General features: G+C 40.1%; 1 protein-coding gene across 5 annotated transcripts; it reads right to left on the minus strand.

Annotated features, from left to right (window-relative positions):
- Positions 1 to 7,613: 7,613 nt before the first annotated feature.
- LOC148020403 (uncharacterized) lies at positions 7,614 to 19,488 on the minus strand. 5 transcript variants are annotated; one of them, XM_087700699.1, is made up of 23 exons: positions 18,777 to 19,488; positions 18,467 to 18,623; positions 17,805 to 18,373; positions 14,833 to 15,095; positions 14,528 to 14,617; positions 13,723 to 13,857; positions 13,499 to 13,617; positions 13,127 to 13,399; positions 12,781 to 12,868; positions 12,581 to 12,686; positions 12,375 to 12,488; positions 11,927 to 12,090; positions 11,728 to 11,845; positions 11,388 to 11,612; positions 10,227 to 10,417; positions 9,948 to 10,115; positions 9,488 to 9,593; positions 9,276 to 9,413; positions 9,039 to 9,203; positions 8,741 to 8,947; positions 8,451 to 8,645; positions 8,287 to 8,358; positions 7,614 to 8,208 (listed from the first exon to the last, which is right to left on the minus strand). In XM_087700699.1, the coding sequence occupies exons 1-23, from the start codon at positions 18,822 to 18,824 to the stop codon at positions 8,053 to 8,055; spliced, it is 3,867 nt and encodes a 1,288-aa protein (XP_087556825.1). In that variant the 5' UTR covers positions 18,825 to 19,488; the 3' UTR covers positions 7,614 to 8,052. The 5 variants fall into 5 exon arrangements, with proteins under 5 accessions (XP_087556825.1, XP_087556823.1, XP_087556824.1 ...); XM_087700697.1 differs by having other exon boundaries at positions 17,805 to 18,623; XM_087700698.1 differs by having other exon boundaries at positions 7,615 to 8,208; positions 11,927 to 12,087; positions 17,805 to 18,623.
- Between the last annotated feature and the right edge of the window lie 335 nt (positions 19,489 to 19,823).

A 19,823-nucleotide genomic window follows, 5' to 3' on the forward strand; every position in this document is an offset into this window, starting at 1 on the left:
TCGTGCCCAAACATTTAAATTTTTCAGGGACTGGTTACCGATCAAGGCGCCTTTTTCTGCTTTTATCCGTCGCCTTTTTTGCTATTTCCATTTTTTCCATTTTCCACTCCTCTGTGCTGCGGGAAACACGGTAACAGACTTTATTTCTAGTGGGAGCCTCTTGGTATATTCGAATGTATACAGAGTCTTTTTTACAATTGAGCTTGAGCTTATGGGACGGTTACATGCATTTGCTCTCTTGAGAGCTTTATGTCTGCAGTTAGTCTGTAGTGGGCTGATTTGATACACCTATTGGGGTAGACACCTATCTCTGTCACAGCTTTGTCAGTTTTGTATGCATATTGAATGGTTATGTATTGAGCTTCTTGCTCTATCAGTTGTGCTTGTGCTTGATCTCTTCTCTTACCCCGAGACCCATTACATGCATGACTTCTAGACCTATGAGATGTCTCTTGCCTGACAGGTGATTGGTTTGACAGTTCTTGGTATCTACTTGCCACTGGACACTCATTGTTGGATGTATCTTGCTACCTGGAAGTTGTAGTGACATATATATCAGTGATTGCTTCATTTTGGGACAGTTTTACATAATGCTGTCATTTATTACAATAAGCTGAAATCTGTAGATTTTGAGCACTTCTATGAGGGTAATGCTTACTATTTGATGTTATCTTGGTCATATTTGGTGGACATGTGCTTCTCTTGGTGAAATCCACCCTTGCAGCCAGTTTTAGCAGTGATTTCTTCATCTCTCTTTCTCTCCCCCCTCTCTTTATTCCTCTCTTTCTCTTTCTTTGTTGCCTCTCTCTTTGTTTCTTTCCCCCCTCCTTGTTTCTCTTACTCATTCTCCTCTCTCCCTTCCTTCACATCTCCTTTCTCTCTTCCTCTCTCTCTTTGTTACCATTCCCCCCTTTCTCTCTCTCTTCCTCTCCCTTCCTTCATATCTTGTTTCTCTCTTCCTCTCTTTCTTTGTTACTTTTCCCCCTTTCTCTCTCTCATTCTCTCTTCCTCGTCGTTCCTTCTTCTCCCTCTCTCCTTTCCTCTCTTTTTCCCTCTCTTCCAATGCATCTCATTACAAAGAAAAACAAAAAAAGAAAAGAAAAAAACGCAAAAACAAGAGGCAATGTACCTACCTCAAAGACTGAAAGATAAATTATTATATGCCTCCTCTTTGCAGCATCCCTTCTTCTCCCTTGCGCACTTCTCCCTCTTCTTCACATACGACGACGGCGGTAATGACGACAATGAGGAGCTCTTCTTCTCTCTCTTTCCCTCTTTCTCTCCCTCTCCCTCTCAAGGCAGAGATCTCTCTAACTCTCTCTCGAAAATATTTGTGGCAAATGCCACACTCGGATTTTCGATGCTTTTTTTCTCATATCGGCACCGCTATTTGTGTTGTAATTAGTGTCACTGTTTGCGTCTATTTTGCATCGCAAATTGCCATTGCTATCGCCTTATTCCCTTGTAGTGTAATACAATAACAAAATGGATAGGGAGCTACAAGTTGTATAGTATGACGAACAAGAAGGCCTTACGTGAATAGTTGGTCAAAGTTAAAACCATCTTATTGAAAAACCTTTTATTAGACCATAGAAACTAGCCTAAACATCAATATACTTGCATGCCATAACCTTTAATCCTAAAATAATTGTTTTTAGCCCCAACAAATTACACATTAAGAACTATGTTGTGAGGGAACAACAAAGTTTTTGGAGGATAAACACCACTGCGTGCCTCCCCACCCTACCTACCACGACCTGCTAAGCATCTACCACCAACCCCTACACAAGAGAGAGTCTCCCCCCCCCCCCCCCCCCCCCCTTGATGAAATATGCTACCACACCTAATTGACCTCCTCATCATTTGTGCAAATGGTTGATGACCTCCCCACCTCTACCAAGTTGTCCCCCAAGTCCATTACCACCATTAACACCCTCATTATGTTGTCAGTGCTCAAAGATAGCAACTGATGGCATATAACCTCGCCACCTCAGTCACCTTCACCTTCATCTTCTTCTTTCTCCACAATCACCCCTTGCCCTGTGCATTGAGCCTTTCTTGCCACCCATTTTCCTCTCCCTCCATACCCTTGCCCAAGAGATGAAAGTCCCCCTCTTCTCTTTTTTTTCCTTTTTTTAAAACCCCCAAAAATGTAAACAACATGCTTTTATTAGAATATCTTTTTTGGTTTAAGCTTCATATTTAATCTCACAATATTAATTTCAACTTTTACAAATGGAAAAAACCACATAATTCCTAGTCAAAAAAGGATCTTATCTACATGTGTAATAAAATGTGGTTATATGATGTATTAAAAATATTGACATAGTGGAAAGTCAATGTCCTTAAGATTGAAAGGGAATGCGATCGTACTTGGTTGGACCACCTAGGATTGATAGACTACAAGCAATCTGGATTAGTTCAACCCAGTACCACACCGCTCCTTAGAACAAAATTGGCCTCAAAGTTGCAACCATCAGCAGAAACTCCCTCTTCTAGTGAAGGTTGTGAGTTTAACTCCGAGTCGAAAGTAAGCTCTGAGAGTGACCCATAAATACCATGACCACCTAAGACCAAATGCACCAAAGAGCACATGCCAGTCCATCTAACCCGCAAGTGGTTGAAGGAGGAAAAGAGAAAGTAGCCAAAGGGATCAAAAACATAATAAAACATCCCATTTATAAAAACATGAAAATGGATAAGTGTGTATATGTATATACACATTCATATGTATATATAACATATCTACAAGTTATAGCATCGATATATATCAATGTGCTAATATTGTATATAAGTAAATATGTATCAATGATATAATTAGCATATATATACCCATTTATATGTGGTTAGTAATATGAATACCTTATGTTAATATGTTATAAGTAATATCACTATGTTAGTATCCTTAATTATTGATGTTCACTTTTACAATAAGGATTAGTATTAATACAATATTAATATTAATAGTTTCTAATGGTATTAGATTTGAGATGTTACTATTGTATTATTTATTATGGTATTGATCTTAATTGGTATAGTTAATAGCATTATAATCTCTCTCTCTCTCTCTCTCTCTCTCTCTCTCTCTCTCTCTCTCTCTCTCTCTCTCTCTCTCTCTCTCTCTCTCTCTCTCTCTCTCTCTCTCTCTCTCTCTCTCTCTCTCTCTCTCTCTCTCTCTCTCTCTCTCTCTCTCTCTCTCTCTCTCTCTCTCTCTCTCTCTCTCTCTCTCTCTCTCTCTCTCTCTCTCTCTCTCTCTAAACAACATAAGCTAATGATCAAAACAAAGGGAGGACAAGAAGCGAAAGAAGAACAAGAAGAAGAATAACCTCCATGGCTAAGGTCAAAGTGTAATCTAAACTCAAGCTTAGATAAGGGGTTCAAGGTAAGTTGCAATTACTCCTCTTCTTCCAACTCTCCTCCTCATACCAAACGAAAAGGTTATATGAGCATAGGCATACAACCAACCAATATTTTGAGCAAGTATACATCTAGAAACTTCAACTCAATCTATGTTTATGTGCTTTCTTATAGCAAGGGATTTTCAAGTGTAACTAATATCAATCAACATAAGAGGACAACTAAGGCAATGAAACATAAGCTCTAGCATGGGAATCATTGACTTCTTTGAGCACTCCCATAAAATAAAAAATTCAACCCTTGAAGCTCTAGCATGGGAATCGTTGACTTCTTTGAGCACTCCCATAAAACCAAAAATTCAACCCTTGAAAACTACCTCCTTCACCATTAACCACAATGACATCATCTCATGCAATAGTATTGGCCATGTCTACCCACAAAAGGGAGGGAGAACAAGAAGAACAATAGCAGTGTGACAATAACCAAAAGGATCTTTATGGCTAAGGTTAAAGTGTATCTAAACTCAAGCTTAGACAAGGAGTTGAACGTCTATTTCCTCCTCTTCTTCGACTTCCCCTTCTTAGACAAAACAGAAAGCTTGTATGAGCATAGGCATAGCCAACTTGTATTTTGAGCAAGCGTGCATCTAGAATCTTCCAGCCAATCTATGTTCATGTGCTTTCTTATAGCAAGGGATTTGCAAGTGCAATCAACATTGGTCAACATGAGAGGGCAACTAAGACAAGGAACTAGAAACTCTAGCATAGGGATCATCAACTTTTTTTAGCATTCCCATGAAATCCAAAATTCAATCTTTCGAAAGGTACATCCTCCTCCACTAAACATTTAAGCAATTATCTCATCTCATGTGATAGTACTAGCCACATCTTCCCACTAGCTACTAACATACCTCCTCTCGATGTACCATGCAATAAGAGGAGATCAGCCTTCACTAAACTAGATATGGAATAGAAATTAAGTATTGCAATAGTTCATGCTTTAAGGAAATGTGAATATTGAATGTAGGATTTAGTCACATATTACAAGCCTAAACAAATAAGTTACCATCATAGTTCTAAGGGAATGCCAACACATGAACAAGTAGTCCCAGCTTTGGCAGGAAATGGGTTTTAAAGGTAGGTGCATAGTTGCAACTCTTATCAATTTATAAATCACAGCTTTACCTTAGTGACTCTAAGTAAGGAAATGATTCATAAACCTACGTGGTGTTGAAAGAGAAACAATGGCCAAACTTCCCACAATCTTAAAAGTGATTGATGGCACAACATGCCACCTCCATTGTCATTCTTCTTTTTCTTCTTCAAAGTGATACATGGTCCATTACATGCCTTCATTCCGAGAAGAGCTTTTCTTGCATTGCTCACCATCTCATCCAAACATGTAAAAGTTATTTGCATTTCCATTTCAATTCATCATTGAAGTGGAATAGATAATGATGGAGGATAGGGTTGTTAAGCTTGGTAGGCCCTCTCAGACAACCAAGAAACGGTCCTATGATGCTACATGCATTGAAATAGAAGGAGATAGATAAGCAAAAGGTAACTTTGTTCTCTTTGTCAAGCTATGAAACCACGTTCCGGTCTACATTTTGTATTGATGCACAAAGTGACTTCAACTATCAAGCACACAAAGCTTTTACAGCCCTCTCAGACAACCAAGAAACGGTCTTATGACGCTACATGCATTGAAATAGAAGGAGATAGAGAAGCAAAAGGTAACTTTGTTCTCTTTGTCAAGCCATGAAACCACGTCCATGCCTGCATTTTGTATTGATGCACAAAATGGCATCAACTATCAAGCACACAAAGCTTTTACAACCCCTTATCTTATTGCCTTTGAGGCCAATGTTGAAGCTTACGAAAAAGCAAGAGGCCCTAATGCATGCCACAATAGATGAAGGTTCAAAAGGACATGTGGCTTTGAGCATGATCATTGTGTATGGATCCTTTCTCACAAATCTTGCTTATGCCATCAACTATGTGTGCATATGGCACGATGGTGTTTGTGTGCTACACAAACATACATCCTTCCACTCTCATGCTAAAGCCTCTATTTTGATGGAAGAGGCACTATTTTGGTCATAATGGTGGACCCTAACATCAAAATGCATGCACCCACATACATGCATACATACACAGAGAGAGAGAGAGAGAGAGAGAGAGAGAGAGAGAGAGAGAGAGAGAGAGAGAGAGAGAGAGAGAGAGAGAGAGAGAGAGAGAGATGCATACATATACACAGAGAGGCACTGTTTTGATGGAAGAGGCACTATTTTGGTCATAATGGTGGACCCTAACATCAAAATGCATGCACCCACATACATGCATATATACATACACACACACACACACACACACACACAGATGCATACACATACATATAAATTTACACATGTATGTGTGTGTGTGTGTGTGTGTGTGTGTTATGAGGAAGGGGGGATATATTTTTTGTTATTGTGATATATAATACACATTGAAGAGAGCAAGATATATATTTTGTTATTGTGACTCATGCTCCTAGAGTTTTATAGCTCTATATATATAATGCGAGTTAGGGGAATGTATATTGTCACCACATCTCCTGGGTGGGGGGGGGAGGGGGGGGGGGGGTGTGTGTGTGTGTGCACGCGCGCATGTGCGCAATATGGGGAAGGGGGGATATATTTTTTGTTATTGTGATGTATAATGCACATTGAAGGAGAGCAAGATATATATTTTGTTATTGTGACTGATGCTCCTAGAGTTTTATAGCTGTATATATATAATGAGTTAAGGGAATGTATATTGTCACCACATCTCCTAGAGTTTTTATAGCCAACAACACTCTTGTTGTGTGAAGTATGGTTCAAGGCACGAAGCACGCTCCACTTTCGTAATGTCACACTTTGGGCCCTAACATCAAAATGCAACATACATGCATACATACATACATACCTAGAGTGTGTACATATATACTTTGTTATAGTGATATATAACACATACATATGTATATATACAATATGAGGGGGGATATATGTTATGTTATTGTGACCACACCCCCCTTAGAGCTTTTATAGCCAACAACATTCTTGTTGTACAAAGCATGCATAGCTCAAGGCACAAAAGCACACTCCATATTCATGATGTCACACTTTGGGCAGCCTTGGCACAACAATGCACTTTTGAGAGATGAAGGGTGAACAAACAAACTATCAATAATGCATGTCTTATTAACATGTTCTCATGCACATCCACCTACATAGAGCATGTCTTATTGACATGTTCGCATGCGCATCCACCTACATAGAGCATGTCTAGGCATGTTTGAACCATCATTTACGATAAACCAACTTTTAATGTAAAATGAATTATAAATTTTCAAAAAAACCTTTAAAAGTTAAATAAGAATGTTTAAAACCTTAGCTTTTAAAAAATATTAGTTGTAAAAATTACAAATATATGTAATTTGGTTTTAAAGTCCCTCGATTTTGAGTCAAAGGTTTTTGTATTTGCTATCAAAAATGTTTTTCACGAACACTCGTCTAGTCTAACCAATCCTAAGTGAACTTGATCTTTTCCTGTCCCACTTTGATCTTTTCTTGTCCCACACAGTACACTCTCACGCTTAAAAAAGGATCAACGTCTTCGATGCTCTTCATCTCTTTAATACGGCTTCTCAAAAGGATTACGACAAGTCACGACTCACATCACAACAGTAAAGCTCAATTTCTTCATTTCTCTGAGCTCAATGTCTTCATCTTTCAAAAGGATTGCGACAAGTCACGACTCACAACAGTATAGCTCAATCAATTTCTTCATCTCTCTACTCAACTTCATCTCTTTAAAAGGGGGGTTTGTAAACACAGTTACTGTTACTACCGTTACTGGTGGTCGGGACTCGGGCCTCGGTATAGGGCATTCTTTGACCTCAACAAAATCGTACCAGTTAGCAGTCCAGCCTTGCAACTGTACCAGGATTTGCTAGTGACATTTCATTTCTCCTGCATCAAAGGAGAAAGGATGGTGTGCAATTGTATGCAGAAACAGAGAGAAGAGAGAACTAATACTTACGTGCAAATATTTAACACTTTCCTCTAGCAAGCTCAAGTCCGCAGTCTCCAGGTGCATAAAAAGTGACGGTAGATTTAATTGGCTACTACTAAAGAAATAACTGAATAATCTAATCTCCAGGGGCACTAATTCCGCTATCTCCAGGTGCACAAAAGTGATGGTAGATTTAGTCGGGTAAAACTATAGAACTAAAAGTGACGGTGGATTTAGGGTAGTAATACAGAACTAAATGAATAATCTCTAGGTGCACAAAAGTAACGGTGGATTTAGTTTCTGCCAAAATATAGGAAGACACTCATAGGGTAAAATGACAATTTATTTGTCAGATTGTGCAAGGATACAGGATATGGCAACTGGTGCCACCGAAGTTTGTTATGTGATGTTACACCACCTGATGGGGCTGGCCTTTTATTGATACTAATGTACCTGCCAGAAATGGTCAGGACCACGAAAAAAAAAGCGTGGTAGCCCTCTCCAACGAACACGTGGCAAGATAATTCTTTTATCAGCCTCTTCCTTTCCAAGATTAGGTGGAGCTTGATTTATTAGTTTGATGTCAAAGAATGCAGGAATCCTTTTACGATGGGTGCTGTACATTTGACAAGGGGTGGTAGGTAAGGGCTTTCCTTCAAAAATAGAAATAGTTGGAATCCAGGCCGTTGGGGACATCTTTTGAGAGCATGGACCGTGCTTCGAGGACAGATCGAGGAGGATCTAAATCTTTCTCTCGCAAGGTATGGCCTTGTAGCTTTTGCATTTGTGATGCGAAAGTGTCATCCAACATCTATGGAAACGCTTGGAACAGTCAGTCAATAGCATGTTATAAAGGGGACTAAATTTAGAGCAGTCGAGATGTTTATACCTGTAATGCAAAATAAGAACCCTTGTACCATGATCTGTTCTCTTTCCGGTTCTCTAGAAAGTGTAATACATCCTGTGACCAGAGATCATTGTTAAATATCGGATCAACAACACCTGTCAATTCAGGCAGGCCACGTCAAGAACAAAAGTCATTGAAGTTTGTACCTGACCTAGCCTGTCCCAATAACCGCGACAGATAGCAACAAAGACTCTTGATGAAAATACGTCATGAAGATGGCTTATAGTATCTAACACTTGAGTGTTGAGTGGTTGCATTCGCTCACGTATTTCAGATTCTCCGCCTGCTTCCCTGGTATCCTGAAGTACTCTCTTCAATTTTGTAGTCGCCTGCACCCGCGCCTGGATGTCACAATTTGCCCAGTGTTACTTATGCATGATCGTAATCACAATCATCGCTCCAATGAGGTGCAGGTGTTGGTAAGAAAGAACCTTACATTATCCACCAGCTTCTCCACAATAGCTTGTATGAAATTTTTATACTTCGCACGTAAAAGTACAGTAACCTCATTTAATCTGTCTCCAAAGCAAGACTTCCTTCCACTTTCAAGAGGCACACAAGATACCCAGGACTTCATTTGAGCTTCCATCTTGGGCCTCAATGTGTCGAGCAACCTCTTGATTGTGTTCAAAAAAACTCCAAGCTGAAAACACTTATTTTCCGCATCATCAGCCTTACATCATTTGCAAATATTAACGATTGGAACTCACTTTTGAACCTTCAAGTAAACAAACCTGATTTGGGACACTGTACAATGAAAGTAATCGTCGCCTAGTCAATTTTTGGACATACTGGAGGCTAAACTTTTTCGTTGCCATGACATCTTTCAAAGGCATTAAAACATCACCATATTGCTTCTCTAAGGCAGCAATAACTGCGCTTTCAACATCTGCAACAGCCTGTAAAATATCTGGATGAGGAGTGGCACAATCGAAAAAGACACATACTGCTGCATTATTCCATTGGCTTACAGTTTCTAACATGATAGTGTATTCTGGCCAGCGATTCAACAACACATCGTATTCATTCAGCATTTCCTTGATGCGCTCGTACATTTCATCTACAAAAGGGGATGTTCCATTTGAGGTAGTGATTCCTGTCCACCGAACCTGTCGAACACCAATATTAGTTCGCTACCTACATATATTGCAACATGTAGAATATGAAAATAATTAGATGAAACCTTATCAAGTTTACAATACTCCAACAAACTGAGCCGTTTATCCTGAATCCAGAGATCTATATAGAGATGGAACAGCTCCTTTGCATTTACACGCCCTTTTGATGGACTGCCCAGGCAAGAAACATACAGACATCAATATTTGTAATAACTACTCTCAAGCTAATACCTCTGCTGTGAGCTAAACACTTAAACTCATAGTAATTCCTCTTTTGTGGCTAAGTTTTTGACCAGCTATGGTTCATTGATTCATTTGCAAGTGAATCCAGTCAAATAATAATAATGCATCTGTTTGCTAATGCTGTGGAGCAATATTTCATCATAAAACCCATGTCATAATAATCATATGAAGTTTCAGTTTTTGTTCTTAGTGCTTGAGGCCTACACTCTGATGAAAGGTTTTGCATTGCCGCAAGACCAAATCACCTTAGTCTTACATAAGTTGGCACAGTCACAAACTTACATGATTTTCCAGGATGTAAGGTCCTGCTGAAAGTCTGCAGTAGCTACTAGAAGATCCAGAACTGGGGACGTTGGGCCCGGTGGAGGACAAGCTATCAGGAATGCCTTTAACCGGTTGGAAAGCTCTGTGCTGTAGATCTCAGCTGTGATGTTTGGCAAGTCTATTGAGCTGCACAAACAAAAATCTTTTTAATGGGACTAACATAATAAGAGGAAATCAAATCCACCAGACAGACAGCTATTAGATCTGCTGCAATTTGGCTGTTTGTTTTGGACTTGCCTTGGTAGAATGTGCTGATGGTGCATCTCTATATCAGTCCGCACTTCATTGCTCAGATTAGCACACAGGGTTTTCATCTTGGCATAAGCCGTTGACATGGTAATAGGATCCATTAAGAAACCTTCAACATTGCTTGTAACAAAATCATCGGTTTCTTTCATGTAACACCTACATCTCTTCTTTGCCGCTCTCTGGAAAGTTGAAAATAACCCGATTAAATATCATAAGAACACATCACAACAAGCCCATCATCTTTGTAGTTAAAGAGTGCAATGACCTGCAAAATGTATCCGTTTTACAAAAACAGCAAAGTTACCAAAAACCATTACCTGCTCTTCAGGCAGGACTCCGAATCAATAAGCACAAATAAGCTAATGCTAAAAACAGCCAACCAGTTATGCAAATTTGATGTGATGTGCTCTTGCAAACCAATGCAATAGCACTGCAGCATTTAATACATTTTGCTTGAATATGCATAAATACAAACAAAACAATAAACTTGCACACAATGCATAACTCGCTGAACAGACACAACTAATTTGCAATTCAACATGTTTTCCTTGAAATTAAGGTGCATTCTAACGTCACTACGAACAAAACAATAAACTTGCACACTATGCATAACTCAATGAACAGACAACTAATTTGCAATTCAACATGTTTTCCTTGAAATTAAGGTGCATTCTAACGTCACTAACCACAAATCTCAATGGCAATACCTGAAAGTATGTACAGAGTTATGTAAATGTGATGTGATGTGCTCTTGCAAACCAATCCAATAGCACTGCAGCCTTTAATACATTTTGCTTGAATATGCATAAATACGAACAAAACAATAAACTTGCACACTATGCATAACTCAATGAACAGACACAACTATTAGGTGCATTCTAACGTCACTAACCACAAATCTCAATGGCAATACCTGAAAGTATGTACAGAGTTGCGTAAATGCGATGTGATGTGCTCTTGCAAACCAATGCAATAGCACTGCAGCCTTTAATACATTTTGCTAGAATATGCATAAATGCAAACAAAACAATAAACTTGCACACTATGCATAACTGGATGAACAGACAAAACTAAATTGCAATACAACACGTTTTCCTTGAAATTAAGGTGCATTCTAACATCGCTAACCACAAATCTCAATGGCAATACCTGAAAGTATGTACAGAGTTTCCTTTGAGACTCTCCCGCAAGGATGTCATGTAAAAGGGTGAATATTTTCACAGCGGGTGCAAGAACTGGAGCTGCTTTACCACTCACAGGAGCAAGAACTTCTCTCATACCAGATGGTGATGACTCATCCAGACACTTGTAATTTTCAAAAACTGTCGATATCAACTGCTCTACTCGATCTTCAACCTCAGCAAGCATCCTTTTCTGCAGTTCAAAATGAACCACTTTAAAACAAAATGTTTGAGAGCATCTTCAACCTGAATCCAACAGCAACAACAGAATATTATATGTAGAGAGGATCTGCAGCTGATTCACATACTTCCTGACGATTCAATGATGTTTCCACCTTAGCTTTGAGAATTGGGCACAGTAGATCATGAATAAGCATAAGGCAATCCTCTGTAGGAGTAGCAATTTCCATAACACATGACAGGTATCTGAAATTGATTAGAGATGTTAGACTAATGTAAAAGTAAAACTACAAGAGCAATCAGCAGTTGAGTGCATCTATGAATCACCTCAAATTCGAATATACATCAGACACTCCATACACAATGCCAAACTCAGTCAGAAGCCATTTCCAAGGTCCATGCAATCTCAGGTTCCTCTGCTGAAAGTTCTGTGCTCGCAATGCAGCTTCTAAGACAGTATCATATGCCACTGTCTCACTGACATAACTCTGCTGTTAAAATTGACCGACAAACAAGGATCACAACCAATAGGATACTCATCACTAGTCAATATGATTAACTTTTTAATCAATGTTGATTTTTAGATGAACCAAAAATGTCTAGTTTCAAGGCACAACTGCTACCCAGAGGATAAACATTACTACCTTCTTACTCCCCTGCCCCAAAACCTCTTTAACATGAGTAGGCAGTTTTAAAATCGCAGCAAATAGCCATTTTTCCAATAACACATTGTGCTGCAACACAGCATACATGCCCCAAACCAAGCTATACACACCTTGTTGGAGCATGAGTCACTTGAATAGAGAGAATAGCTTATGAAAAGCTGAACCTTTCCAACACATTCATGATCAAGTTCATTGTAAACAGGCCACCAACGCACTTGCTCAACCTGTAACCAATTCTGCCACATGAGATTCAGAATCCAAACAGTGCATATTTAGCAGTTTGAAAAAACCATGCATTTATCTGCTGCATACAAACCAGATCATCACTTATTGAAGAAAGCAGCACAACCGCACAACCCAGCACAGTCCCTTCACAATCATGCACCTCCACAAACAAGTCATCACCAGGAGACTGAGGATGGCTGCCAATCAGGAAAATTGATAACAAAGCTTTTTAGCCATGTTGTGCAGCAAACACTAAGAAAGCTGTTCAGACATTGCCACTCGATGACTTACAAGACATGCATCTCAGCACCTCCAGGCTGCATTTGTTCAGCCTCCTCTGCTGCTGTACTTTTTAGCCTTAAGTGGCAAGGGTATGATTCTGTTGAAGGAACATCAGAAATATGACTGATCTGTATGTTTTGTCTGAAATTGATGCTTTTGGCAACTGCTGATTGTGAAACAGCATTTAACCATGCATACAAATGCATTGAAAACATATGTGGACTCAACAATGCAAAAGGTCTGAGAACATTAACTGTTAAGGCTGAGGAACAAGGGCATGTCTCTCAAGCTACTAAAAATAATGCTGGATCTAATATTTCATACATCTTGCAACAAGGTGGGTCACAAATTCTACCTTGAGTTTCCATTATTGCTGTGTTCCTGAAAGTTTTGACACCTGCTTTCAGTAGGCCAGACACTTGTTTCATGTATTGAGTTCCAGCTTGCATATATGCAGCTCCTCGCTGTGAGGAAATACTTTGCAGAACTTGACGAGGAAAAATTCGAACCTTTCTCACTGTGGCCCATCCCGCCAAAAGAGTGGACCTTATGTTAGAACCAAATTGCATACTCTCAGATGGAAAACTGCAAGTTTGTGTCTTGCTCAACAGGATCCTCACTTTACGCACTGTTCCCAGCCCAGCACAAAAGTGCAGTGCAGGTCAGTGACTTTTTTAAGACAAATGTGGGTTCCCAGGTAGGCTTCACTGTGGTGTGATAGTTCTACCTTGAACTTTTAGTTTCCCTGCATAAGTTTTGGGTTTGGCTGCAGCAGCTACTTCCATCTCCTCGGGAGCACGGTTTTTCAAGAGGTTATCTTGTGGTTGCAACAGTATTTGCTGAAGTCTGGACAAAACAATAGCATGAAGAATCAGATAACATGAGTGGGATGGACACGCTAACCATGAATACCAGAAACACAAAATAGAGGTGAATTGCAAGCATGCATACCCAAAGGCATTCTGGAGTACTGAACACTCATCGAGTAAGAACTCAGGAGCCTCTATACACCCCCTTGCCCAGGCTCGCAAGCATAGGCGAACACAGGCATCATAAGCTATCAGTGATTGCCATGCTCCATGCCCACTGCAAAGTGGTTGAAGTTTAGACTACACATGAATCAATAAACAGTGTCCGAGTGCAGCATAACACATCAATCAATACACAGTGTTCCAGTGCAGCATTGTCCCTGGAAATGGTGCTGCTTGAAAAGTCTGTTTAATCATACTTTACTGTGCTCACCTGGCACACTGCAATATGAGACTTCAAGAACACAGAATATGACAGAAGGCAACAATAGAAACACGTCAATCAATAAACAGTGTTCCAGTGCAACAGTGTCCCTGGAAATGGGGCTGCTTGAAGTATGTAATCATACTTTACTGTGCACAACTGGCACACTGCAATGTGAATTTTCAGAATACAGAATATGACAGAAGGAAAAAATAGAAAACATATAAACCGAAAGATAAAAACCATATAAAAAGAAAACTGTATCTGTGACCATATATGTATATGCCATCTCATGTATGACACGTGTTTATGCAACATGCTTGTGCAGAAAATGATCCCCCGTAAACATTTAAACAAGGATTCCGCTAAAGATGATGACACTGTTATTAGCTGTAGAAGTGAGGGAACAAATAAGTATTCACGGTTGTACATGAGCATGTTCTGATGTCAGGCATATATGCAGTATGAAAAGCAGAAAACAAAGGCTTCTACTCCTCAACAGTCTTAGGATCACACTTTAAACCTGAAATGAAGACCAAGATGCTGACTTGTTGACGCAGACATCTGTCTGGCTGCACAATCTGTCTCTTCTCCAACGTTCATAAAGGCAGGCCTGTTTCAAGTTTTGAGATTAGAAATGTAAACCTAGCAAACCACCTAAGAAATAAGTCGCAATCCTCAGGTATATAACCTAGAGCGGCAGATGAGAGTGACTTCCTAACAGTGCTTACAAGCATATTTTGACATGTAGAAATGTGAATCTATCAAACCACCTAAGAAACAAGTCAGAATCCTCAGCTATAGCACTGTCTTTATATACAAGCATACCTTGAGATTTGTTCAGAGAAAGAAATATCCCCTCGCTGACTTTGCTCTAATTCAACGGTAAACATTGTCCTTGCTTCAGCTTGTAATGATTTGTCTGAATTCTCACTGTATGTTTGGCAACCAGATTCTGAAATAGAGGGTGCACTGTCAACAACAACATCTGCACTTGCTTCAATACTGACTGAGCCCATCATTGGTGGTGCACTGGGTGAGGCCCCAATGTTTCCTGAACAAGCTTCATTACAACCTTCGATACATTGATCCTGCATTCAAAGCACTGTTAATCCATTTATACCAGTCTATGTATATGTATTTCCTAACTTTAGCTTCTTTGAAAATGCCCAATTCTACATTGTTGCAAACACGGTTTTTCATCACTACACTCATATGGCATAATTAACTGGAAATCAAGGACATGCCAAAAAGCCCTATGAAAAGAGCCCTTGTATCTTCGCAGTTTGGGACATGGGTACATTTCTTGTTTTTCATGATTCTTTCCCAAACCAGGGAATGGATATTGCAACAGTACATGCAAAGAAGTTCAACAGAATTCTTACAACAGCATCTGAGCAATGACTGTACTATGGTAACATAAGCTGAGAAGAATATTGCATTGATTTGCTGAAAACAACAGGGGTTATGTGCTGCTGAAGGGTCCAGAAAAAGAAACAGTATTCAAAGGTGATGCAAAACAAAACGTGGGAGCAGAAAAACAGAACCAACTTGCAAAAGCAACAAGGCTAATGTGTTACTTAGAACCAAACAAAACAAAGAGGAATTGATGGTAAAGGACCCCTTACTCCAGTGATGCCAACTGGTCGGTAAAAAGGGTCTAGTATTGTTCAAACCTTCCCCAAAAGAAAGAGAATTTAACAGAGAAAACAAGATAAGAGCAGTTGCAGAACCCATATTTGTCTCCAAACAAAAAGAGGCATTCTACAGTGACGTAAACTCCAACTGGACAGGGGAACAACGCTAATGTGTTACTTAACTTCCAAACTCCAGCAAAAGAAACAGAACTCACAGAAAACAATATATGAGTAATCAAAGAACCTGTCAGTGAGGTCCCAGCTTTTTTCTTTGTCTCGTTAAGACACAACCGAAAGCATAGGCAGAAACGACACTAAATGCACTACTATTCTGAAAACACATGAGGAGAAGGCACATAAAACGAACTTGCTAAACTTCACAAACCTGTGTAGCAAGCATTCTAGTTGCATTTTTTAAAGTGCCATCTATGTAGGAAGGATAGGGTGTGGCTTCTCATATCTTCAGCACGCAGACATGGAAACATATTTATACTCAATATATTGCAGAATTGCATACCAGAAAGGTAGAGAATTCAAGATGCTACATAAACAGGAAGAGTGTAATTGCCATACTGTTATAAAAACACACAAGGAGAAGTCACATAGAACCAGCTTGCCTAACTCAACAAACCTGTGTAGCAAGTAATCCTGTTGCAAAATTTAAAGACCATCTACAAAAAATAGGAAGGACAGGGTGAGGTTCATCGTACCTTCAGCAGACAGATATTGGAATCATATTTACACTAAATATAGTACAGTATTGCATACCAGAAGGACACAGGATTCAAGGGGCTACATAAACAGGAAGAGCATAATTGTCTTAAGGCTGATATAACACTAGAACACATGCACAAAATAATGGGAGTTCACCTAATCTTCGGTCAAGCAACTAGAGCACTGCTGATACATCCAGCAAGTAATCAAGGAAGCTCACCTCATCTGCGATCAAGCAAGTAGAGCACTACTGATACATCCAGCTAGTAATCTAGGAAGCAATCCAAAATAGAATATGGGTCAAAATGAAGGACAGATCAGGCTCGTCATATCTTCCACAGACAGATGGAATCATAAATTACATTCAATATCTTACAGTATTGCATACTAGAAGGACACAGAATCGAAGCGGCTGCTACATAAACAGGAAGAGGATCATTCCCTCGTGCACAAAACAATACAAGCTCGCCTAGTCATAGGTCAAATAACTAGAGCAAACACTAGAACACATGCACAAAATAAAGGAAGCTCACCTAGTCTTCAGTCAAACAACGAGAGCGGTGCTGATACATCCAGCAAGTAATCTAGGAAGCAATCTGAAATAGAATATGAAAATAATGCCTTGCTGTTGTCAAAATGAAGGACAGGATCAGGCTTGTCATATCTTCAGTAGACAGACATTGGAATCATAAATTACACTCAATATCTTACAGTATTGCATATAAGAAGGATACAGAGTCCAAGTGGATACATAAACAGGAAGAGGATAACTGCCTTAAGGCTGATGTATAACTAGAACCTCGTGCACAAAACAATGGAAGCTCACCTAGTCATAGGTCAAACAACTAGAGCACTTCTGATATGTCCAGCAAGTAACCTAGGTAACAATCTAAATCAGGGTATGAAAATAATGGCCTTGCTGTGGTCAAAAGGGCAGTGTATCGCTGGGACATCATCACAAGAAACTAATGTTCACAAACTGCTTTTGGCATTGCTGCCTCAAAATAGCTTTGGCCAAACGGATCACATTTAGGCATCAGACATCTGCAGGAAATTAGTATAAGCAGGGTTGAGTAGAGGAGCTACACTAATCAGTATCTGAAAAAGAGTTTTGCATTCCCAGACCATCTGCTTAACCAACGAAACGGATAGGTGTACTTCAGTAAGGCCATCCACCTACCTATAAATAAAGCACTTAGCCCTTAGCACTCTAAAGAAAGAACTTAGCACTTAGCACATGTCTAAAGAACTAAATATATTAATTACATCAGCTTGACGCCAGAAAACTTAGAATGAACCAACTGGATGTGCTTGCCTAAGCCCTCAAGCAATCTCTAGAAGAACATACTTCTGAACAATAGCAGGCCATGCAAATATCAGATGCACATGTCTAAAGAGAGAAAGTTGAAATCAATATCACTTGGATTGAAAGATGGTGCAAGTTGAAACCTCAAAAGTAGTGTTATGATGCACGTCACAACTCTGCACACTTGCAGGTGTATGCGCATGGCTCTCTGAGTCTACATTATGCATAAGACCTGCCATGTGATTTCCCAAGTTCTTGCCAGCCAAAGTTTCCTCCAGCTCTCCATAATGTTCATCAAGGCTGCCATCATCTCGAAAGTCTCCATCAAAGTACTTATTTCTATTGCAGGCTAGGGGAAACGTCAACTGACTTTCAGAATGTTGTTGAATGTTTGGATGTGACGGTACAAGCTCCTCTGAATCCTCATAGTACTCTGCTCTTGCTTTGTCCATTAGACCTCCATGGTTAGATGGATGGCTTTCCTTGCATCCAAAGCTTTCCCTCTGAGAGTTGCACCTTGAATTGGACTTGGAATTTAGCCTGGAAGTGAGAAGCCTTTGATCATATGCATAATAGAATACATCAACTTTAGCCGCTTCAGCGTGCATCCCATTCAGCCTGAGAACAGGAGCATCCTTTATGCTGTCAAATCGCTCATAGTCTGTGTTGTAAACTGTTGCCTTCGGGGATGAATCAACTGAGCAGTCGGAATCTGATGAGTCCAGATTGTGACCATCACCAGAAATAGAACCAACGCTTTCATACAAGTCATCAACGGCAGCAGGAAATTGTGCATGAAGTAAACCTGAATGAAAATGAGAACTGTGAAGTTGTGTAGGGGGGAGGCCCCATCCTTTGCCTGCCAGCCGTGCTGAAAGAACACTTTCCCTTGGAAAAACTGGAGTCGGAACATCAATAGAGGGGACAAGGACAGGAGATACAGCACTATCCTTCTTAAAGTCCTGCAGAGAATCACGCCTACAGTCACTCTACTTTGAACATTGTGCGCAAGCACAATAGAAGAAGCATATTGCCAGTTACAGAGAATAGTGCTGTAACTTGCAAGCTTCTTGCGTCTAACCAGGAAAATATACTGCTCTGAAAAAGGAGCTTACCCGTTTAACCCACTCGACAGCAGATGGATCGAGGCCGTCGGTAAACATGATGTGTACAACTCTAGAACCGCCGCTTTACACTAAAATGGAGAGAAATGTAAAAGGTATGGTTAAGTCTGAGTACTATGAAGGGAGAAAAAGTCGCCTTATGGAAAGCTTGGTACAGGTGACAAACAATGGACGCTGACTGGCTTCGTGTGCGGCCAAGCTTGATGCAGCAGAAGAGCACGAATGAGCTCGGCTGTTCCAATGCGCCACGTTAAGCTTCCAAGGGAGTAAACCTGTGTGTGTGTGTGTGTGTGTGTGGCTTCTGCGTGCCTGCGTTTGTTCTTCTCGAACTAGGTAGTGCTTGTGCGGAAGACGAAGCGGGGAGGGGGAGAGGGGGTTTAACCGGCTGAACCCGGTTGGCCCTTTCCTGTTGGTTTCTGCAGAACACACCATGCGGCTTTCCCTCTACGCCATGCGGAACACACGCAATCGTGTCCGTCCAGACGTCGAGATCCAACGGCTCGCCTTAGTCGGGACACCGCTGGGTAACGGCAATCTAAACTCCAGCCTCCAGTGGCCCTCGTCCCAACGGTCACTTGATGCCTCGTGTGAGTGTGTCATTGTGGAAGTTGGTCACACATGGTGTGACATCCGCTTCACTATTTGCATCGCATCAACCCTTGAGGCTTAGGCCAAGCACGAGAGAACAAACAAGAGTCCATGTAATCACAGCATGTTCACAATAAAAGAGAGATGATAAGTCTTATACTGAGTGAAGAGACTATTATGTGACTATTATCAAAGTCATGTACACACACTGACAAACAAATTGGCATAACATCATGCAGGTCCACCACATTCTCCAATACAAGAGAGTGAGCATGTGTGTGTGTGATCAACACAAGCAAGGATTAAGCATATCAATAAATAGTTCGTGGTATTAATAAGTTCTACAAGTTGCTTTATATCATCCTTATTCACATTATATATAATCAAACACATCTGCTATTTAAGAGGAAAAGTAGTAGATGAAATGGTAAGCGCCAACAAATAGAAATC

Source organism: Lygodium microphyllum, chromosome 19, assembly GCF_053477565.2.
Source record: "Lygodium microphyllum isolate KBCC chromosome 19, Lygodium_microphyllum_v1.1.10, whole genome shotgun sequence".
Taxonomy (NCBI): domain Eukaryota; kingdom Viridiplantae; phylum Streptophyta; class Polypodiopsida; order Schizaeales; family Lygodiaceae; genus Lygodium; species Lygodium microphyllum.